The sequence below is a fragment of the Beta vulgaris genome, chromosome 3, assembly GCF_026745355.1.
Source record: "Beta vulgaris subsp. vulgaris cultivar EL10 chromosome 3, EL10.2, whole genome shotgun sequence".
NCBI classification, from domain to species: domain Eukaryota; kingdom Viridiplantae; phylum Streptophyta; class Magnoliopsida; order Caryophyllales; family Amaranthaceae; genus Beta; species Beta vulgaris.
The window spans coordinates 53,600,625-53,608,848 of record NC_079204.1 but is presented as its reverse complement, the minus strand read 5'-3'; the positions used below and the strand labels follow the sequence as shown (position 1 = coordinate 53,608,848).

General features: G+C 32.9%; 1 protein-coding gene across 1 annotated transcript; it reads right to left on the bottom strand.

The window, feature by feature from the left end:
* Positions 1-2,065: 2,065 nt before the first annotated feature.
* On the bottom strand, positions 2,066-7,944 carry LOC104889504 (probable auxin efflux carrier component 1b). The gene is made up of 6 exons (XM_010674741.4): positions 6,523-7,944; positions 4,377-4,653; positions 4,194-4,279; positions 3,403-3,560; positions 3,224-3,300; positions 2,066-2,575 (listed from the first exon to the last, which is right to left on the bottom strand). Exons 1-6 carry the CDS (start codon positions 7,682-7,684, stop codon positions 2,503-2,505), a joined length of 1,833 nt encoding a protein of 610 aa, XP_010673043.2. The 5' UTR covers positions 7,685-7,944; the 3' UTR covers positions 2,066-2,502.
* Positions 7,945-8,224: the final 280 nt, after the last annotated feature.

Sequence of the window (8,224 nt, the reverse complement as noted above, 5' to 3'; positions counted from 1 at the left end):
CAAATTGAATATATTATAATTCAATCAAATTCAAAAATAATGAAATTTATTCCTAAATATTAATAATTGTATATATTTAAATTAATATCAAAAGTTTTTTTTAATAAAGGTAAGAAAAAAAAAAGTTAGGAGACCCTCTGCACGAGTGGAGCTTCTAATGCAATATTAAAGGTTTTATATAACGATAATAAATGATTATATAACTTTGAAAAAAAAAAAAACTAATGCCTGCCCGCTAGGCCCACGAACCGCCATAGCCATTTCAAGAACCGTGAAAATGGGTAACAAACAGGTGTGGGCTAAGATTTTTCAACCCGTGGACCAGCCCACCCAAACCATGAATTTCACGGTCCGGTCCTAAGGCGTAAAATCTCAGCCCGACCCACTAAATCCCACTGACCAGCCCGCCCAGCCGGCAGCAGTGTCCATCTCTAACTCCATCGATTTCATTTGTTGTTTCTTCATTATTGAAAATTCTCTTATTCTAATGAATTCTACCTCATCTAAATAATACTCCCCCTGCCCAAAGCATTTCTACTTTGGCAGAACTTGATGTAATATAAGCTCTCTTGCTTTTCCCCTCAAAAAAATAAAATAATACTCCTTCTGTTTTTTTTTTTTTTATTGTTACATTGTTATTTTCACTAATTTTTTGTTTCTTTCAATCTTTTTTGGTATACTTTTTAACCCTTTTAGAATTAAATGAGGTGGTAGCCTCAATTCTTGTAAAAAAAAATTATTGTTAGGGAAAATACAAAACATAATAAAAATTAATTACCTTTTGGTGGGCCAAGTCTCCAAATAAGAAAAATTGAAACAATATAGTAGCAAGTAAACAGAAAAAACAACCATTTAAGGAAAATGTAGCAAGTAAAAAAAAGTGGAGGGAGTAAAAAAGTAAGAAATAAGTAACACCGTTTCTCCATAAGTGCATCACCTTTTTTATTTAACCAAACTCAAAATGGTAAAAAAAATTAATATTATTATTACAAATATGCCACAAAAAAAAAGAGATCACTAGTTTTTTTTTTTTTTTTTTTTGGTTTCACAACTTGAATTAACTTACTTTATTGTAGTCTCAACTTTCTATCTTTATATTTCTTGGTATTCCACTACTTTCTCTATGATGCACTTGTTGAAAATTGGATGGAGTATATAGTACATAAAGTAAAAGAAAAATTATAGAAAGTACATTTACCTTGGTTTATTCTCTATTAGACATAGAAAGAACAAATAAAACTGAAAGAGTACTTTAATTTTTGCAATTTTGATATTTCTATCTCTAATAAAGGAAATACTTGAATTTTTGCAATTTTGATGAATACAACCCCTAAAAACCAATAATAAGTTTCAAAAATGTTTATTAACTTAAGAATCTATGAAAAAATCATGCATGAATCGATATTACTAATGTTTACTTGTTAATTAATGTCTCACTTTTCGCCATTAAGATATGCACCTTTTAGGAATTAGAACTGCGATAAAAAGTTATATACTGCACCAAAAAGTAAAACTTCGAATATATTTTCTTAAATGTTGATATTAATTTAGAAATTTAAGTCAAAGATATTGGGTCGCTTGTTGTTATTAATGCGTAATTATTACTTGATATTTATAATAACATCTTATACGCAACTCTTTACTCTTATGATTGTTTATATCATTTTCCGTCCAAAAACATTCTTTTATAGGTTCGTTTTTAGTATATACTACTTTGAAACTTTGGATTATACCAGTTAATCTTCTTTTAGTGAAAATTAAAACATCAATATAATAAAATACTTACAAATTACAATATAAAATGTCGAATAAGTCTTAATTTTATTTACCACTTTAACAAAAGACTAATGAGTGCTAATAGTGAGAAATAACATACATATAAATATCTTTTAATACTATTTGAAGAAAAGAGTAACCACCTCTTAAAAGTGATTTCTTACAAAAAAAAAGTCTAATTAATGTTAATTTGGATTTGCAATTTTGCACACTTTTCATGCCTCTATTGCTCTACACAATACACATAGTCATAGTCTCATAGAGATTCTACCTATGCAAGAGGTAGATGTGACCAAAAAACTTGGACAACCTTGAGATTGTGAAGGTAAAAATAAAAGGTAAATGTCACCTTCAGTACAGACAAAGCTTTAATACTTTTCTTCACAAAACAAAGCAAAAAGCACCAAATTCAGCTCTAAAATGGGGGGTTCAAAGACCAAAAAAAATAAAATATTCCCCTACTTCTCTTCAAAGTCAGCTTTTTACTTGCATCTACCTTCTTTTTTTTTTTTTTTTTTCTTTCTACCTTTTCTAATCCCTGAAATTCTTCTATGATCTCCAGTTAGATAAATTACAAAAGAGACTTCCCAAAAAAAAAAAACTGCCAAAAGGTAAGAATCTACTGTAAAGTGCAACTGCTAGCTTAAGCATCTTCTGTGTTCTACACCAGCTTTTATGATCATGCTGTAGTTGGCTGTTGCTGCTCCTGCTAGTTTAGTTCCCCTCTCATCTAAAAAGTCCCAGCAAGATGTAGTATACCAGTGTTATTGGTAAAGCTATAAGCATGCCAAATATAACCCTGCATTTCAAATACAATGCATGTTAGTAGTTTCAAATTATGTTGATCAGACACGGATTGAGTGTCTACTCAGATACGGGTATTCAAGTGTCCAATTCGGCAATTTTGTAGAAAAAAGACAAGCATAGGTTGCAAACATTAGTTTGCATGAGCCAAATGGTAAGACTAAAGACTTAGGAAGGAGTCCGGCTAATTGTCTAACAACATACGAAATGTTAAGTATTGTCGATCCATGTGAAGGTCAAGTTTGCATATATACAAAATCGGTGCCCTTAATCCAAGTCCCGAAATCTTTCCTAGAATCGGCCAATTGAGTTTGATTTCAGGATAAATTATCAGGTTGGGTTAGAAATTGTAGCTTTTAAATGTTACTACAATAAACATGGACTCGTTTTATGTTTTCCTATTTGTAAACTACTACGTAGTATTATATTACAAGGACACTTCTGTTTTCGTGGTTAATTAGTTGGACTGTTGGATTAAATTATTAAATATGTGGGATATAAACACATTTTTGTTTTCTAATACTTGTATAATGTTACTCGGACTCTTTCATTCCGTCGTTATATTTTTTTTTCTACAGTAGGACATAGGTAATGTAGCACAACAAAGAACTATATTATCATGAATATAGGAAAGAATTAGTACGCTGTGCTGAGAATATCAGGATGAACATTGTACTCCTTAGCAAAGACGAAAGGAACAATCCCTTGTGGTAGAGCAGCCTGGGGACCAAATTTACCAAAAAGAGTACTAGTAAGTAAACTTGATGCATTCCACGAATAGTGCATTACAAGTAAAAGTTGATACGAATTTAATCCCATTACCTGAACTATGGCTACATGCAAAAGGGTCCCCTTCAACCCAACTGCAATTGAGGCAGCTGCCATGACAGCCGGTCCAGTGATGAACCTCACCCCAGCCGCAAAGGTAGCCACTGTATTCCCACACGCTATGATCCTCGGCTGCAATGCCATGAACAAACCTGCAGTTCAACACATAAGGTGAGACCTTAATATATGAAACAGAGATAGTGATATTCAATAAACAGTTTCATGTTGAACTACATAGTAGGGCAAATAAGTTATTGCACTTGTGGGCTCCACTTGTTCGCAATCGAATTTGTTGCCAAATAGCATTTCTAAAAACCTAGCCACAATCTTATAATGAGATTGGACACTCGACAAGAACTCTTAATTGATGCCTAGGATTGGAGGTATTTTTATCCCAAAAATATCGTCCTATATAATTTGAAAGATCGCATAATACTCCTTGTTTGCAATTGAATTTGTTTCCAAATAGCATTTCTCAAAACCTAGCCATCTCACTCTTATAATAATGAGATCGGACACTCAAAATATCGTCCTATATAATTTGGAAAATCGCATAATACTCCGTACCCTTAATATCAAAAACTATCCCGATTACAAGGTCCATTGCAATCCATGTTGTCTCAACTCTCAAATTGGACCAAAGAATGAAAATTTCGTCACAAAACCGTCAAATCTAACACTTGAACACACCTAAGTCAAATACTTCCAGTAAGCTAAGTTTAATTACCAAGTCCCTTAGGAAAAAAGAAAGGAGAAAGGGACATGTATGATGTATATATGCTCACCAAGACTAAACATCGCCATTCCAAGTCCTGCATCAGAGAGAATTTTGATAGAACTGGCCACAATTGCAGGCATTTCAACATGCCACCTGCAAATTACCCATAAAACACCATTTCAAATATTCAGATTTCTGCCATTATACTAGATTTTTACCATATAAACCAATATTATAAGATGTCACACACCTGTATGAGATCAAGGACCAAGAAAGGCCAATAAGACTAGAATATGTGTTAGGGTTCCTGATGAGTTTCCTCCAAACCATGATCAATATAAGCCTTGTCATCACACTAGTAGGTGGCATGGAAGTTCCCTTTGCTTCACTCTGAGCAGCGGCTTTAGGCCGAAGCTCAGTGGTCGAGCTCGAACCAAGCTTCGATAGTGTAGGACCGTCGACTTCTGGCCCATTCCCACCATTTTTGTTTCCAAAGCTGAATTCATCCCTTCCATAATCATCATAATCTACAGCATGGTAGGATTTACCCCAAGATTAATAATATAAAGTAAAAGCATTGATGAACAAACATGAAACATTCACTAATAGTAAAAAGTATATTGCTCAAAGTCAACAGACAATGCCAAAAATCGTGAATTATCTGAGAATTCATGCTCCTTAAAACCTTGACAATTTAGACAGAAAACAGTCAAATTACCACAACATCCCCAACACAACCCACCAAACCTCCCGCAGATTGTGGAGATAGCAAATAAATTTCAACATTCCTAAAACAAAGTTTATTAAAACTCCCAAAAACAATATTTAACTTGCTTTTTTAAAAATGAAAACACCATAAATAGCAACATCACAGATAATGTCAACATTTTTATAAAAAAAATGGCAGCAAAATCACATGATAACAAATACCCTTTTTTTTCTATTTCTTAACAAAAAAAAGAACCTAAAATAACAATTAAACCAAGGAAACATATAGCCAAGAAAGAAGAAACACCCATCAAATAATAAAATATCATATGAGACGGACTTACAATAATTCACCATTAAGATTTCAGACCTTCAAAGTCTAATAATAAATTATTATACGTCCGCCTCACTTAAGAAGACTCGTTACACTAGATCTCATAGATGAGACTGACTTACAATAATTCATCTTTAAAAGACAATTCAACATCTTATACAACAAGTTATTGTAAGTCCGCCTCACTTAAAACTCGTTAAATTATTATATATCCGCCTCACTCATATGAGACCAACTTACAATAATTCATCTTTAAAAGACAATTCAACATCTTATAATAAGTTACAAAATAAATTATTGTAAGTCTGCCTCACTGAAAACTCGTTAAATTATTATATATCCACCTCGCTCACTCATATGAGACTGACTTACAATAATCCATCTTTGAAAGACAATTCGAACATCTTATAATAAGTTATTGTAAGTCCTCACTTGAAACTCGTTAAATTATTATATATCCGCCTCACCCACTCATATGAGACCGACTTACAATAATTCATCTTTGAAAGACAATTCAACATCTTATAATAAGTTATATAATAAGTTATTGTAAGTCCGCCTCACTTAAAACTCGTTAAATTATTCTATAGTATATCCGCCTCACTCACTCATATGAGACTGACTTACAATAATTCATCTTTAAAAGACACTTCAACATCTTATAATAAGTTATTGTAAGTCCGCCTCACTTAAAACCCGTTAAATTACTATATATCCGCCTCACTCACTCATATAAGACCGACTTACAATAATTCATCTTTGAAAGACAATTCAACATCTTATAATAACTTATTGTAAGTCCGCCTCACTTAAAACTCGTTAAATTATTATATATCCGCTTCACTCATATGAGACCAACTTACAATAATTCATCTTTAAAAGACAATTCAACATCTTATTATAAGTTATATAATAAGTTATTGTAAGTCCGCCTCACTTAAAACTCGTTAAATTATTATATATCCGCCTCACTCATATGAGACCGACTTACAATAATTCATCTTTAAAAGACAATTCAACATCTTATAATAAGTTATTGTAAGTCCGCCTCACTTAAAACCCGTTAAATTACTATATATCCGCCTCACTCACTCATATAAGACCGACTTACAATAATTCATCTTTGAAAGACAATTCAACATCTTATAATAACTTATTGTAAGTCCGCCTCACTTAAAACTCATTAAATTATTATATATCCGCCTCACTCACTCATATAAGACCGACTTACAATAATTCATCTTTAAAAGACAATTCACCATCTTATAATAAGTTATTGTAAGCCCGCCTCACTCAAATCTACTTAAATCACATTTCATATCTAAATAAATAAAACAAGAGTTAGAAATAAAACCTTTAGTATTAGGAAGAGGAGCATGATCAAGATGACTATTATTATTATTATAACCAACACCAGCAGCAGCAGCACCACCTCTATAAACATGAAGACCACCTTCAGAAACAGGGGAAGCACTTGAACTCCAAACAAACATATGAAGATCTTTCCCATTCTCCCCTTTCTTATTCTTCCCAGCACCAACCCCCACCCCCGGCCCCGGCCCGGCCGCAGGAGAAAAAATCCCCGCAGTTGGCGGAGCCGGGTAGCCACTACCACCTTGATGTGTTCCTTTTCCCATTCCACTGATACCAGTTTCTTCATCGAAACCAATATTATTACCAAAGTTAGAAGTCCTCGGACTAATAGTACTTAATCCACTTTTTCCAGCACCATTCACAAATGAGTAAAAATCAGTATGATTAAAACTAGAACCTCTAGGAGTTTGATTCCTAGAAGATTGCAAAGAATAAATCTCAGCATTTGTCAAATTTGATGGTCTGGGTGTAACACCATATGAATTTCTTGAATAAACTTCTGATCTTGAACTTGTAGATTTCCTAACTTTAACATGAAGTTTACCATCATCACCAAGTGCAGCTTCAGTTTCTAAAGGTTCTTTACCATCAAGTGATATAATATCAGAATCAACTTTAAATGATATAATTGAACCAGCAGTATCAGGAAATTGTTCAGATATTAATAATCTTGCACCACGATATTCAAACAAAAACAACATTAATGTGTACCAAATAATACACTGTAAAACAACAATTTGTACCATTAAAGTACCAGATTCATCACCATACATACCCTTTAATAAAGGTATACCCATAACAAGAGTGTTTGGAAGAGTTGAAAGAGAAAATAGTGTGATTGACCATTCAAGTGAACCTTTTGAGCTAAATTTTGACCAAAGGAAAAGAAGGATTAAAACGATGAGTTTTTGTAGTGTGTCAGCTGCTATAAAACGGTAGTTCATTGAATACGGGTCGTTTGATGAGATGAAATGGAATGAAAGAAGTGGTACTGCAAAAAGTGCAACAAATCTGTTAATACCTGAACATTGATCAGGTGAAAATATTTTCCACCATTTTACTGAACCATATGCTAAGATCATTGCAACATAAAGTGGTACTACTGCTGTTAAAACATGGTATAAATCTAGTAAAGTTATCATTTTTTTTTGGTTTTTGGTAGTTTTTGAAGAAGATGAAAAATGGGTTTTTGTGGGTTTTTTAAAGGGTTTTAGAGAAAATGAAGATTAACCCATATGAAAAAGATGGTAAATTTTGAAGATGGTGGTGAAAAAAGTTGCCGGAAAATGGACGGAAAAGTCGATTTTCCGGCAAAGATGGAGAAAATACAGGGCTCAAGAAAAGGAGGAGAAAGGTGGTAAGTGAAAAGAGTGAAGTGAGGTGGAGGAAGAAAAGAAGAGGGAAGGTATGAGTATATTTATGGAGGGATTGTTAAATGGCAGACAAAGAAATTAAAGTTGGGTCTTCATGTCCTCTGCCATGCGTTTTTTTAATTTATTTTATTTTATTATTCTTCAAAAAAATAAATATATTCTTTAATATCTTTATGATGTGAGTCTGTGAGTAGGAGGGAGTGAATTTTTCGTATAAATGTGTTAGTACTTGATGAGAAAGCCTTGGTAACCAATTGTTTGAGTTCAAAAGAGACTCAAACATTCAAAAAAAAATACAATGATACCATT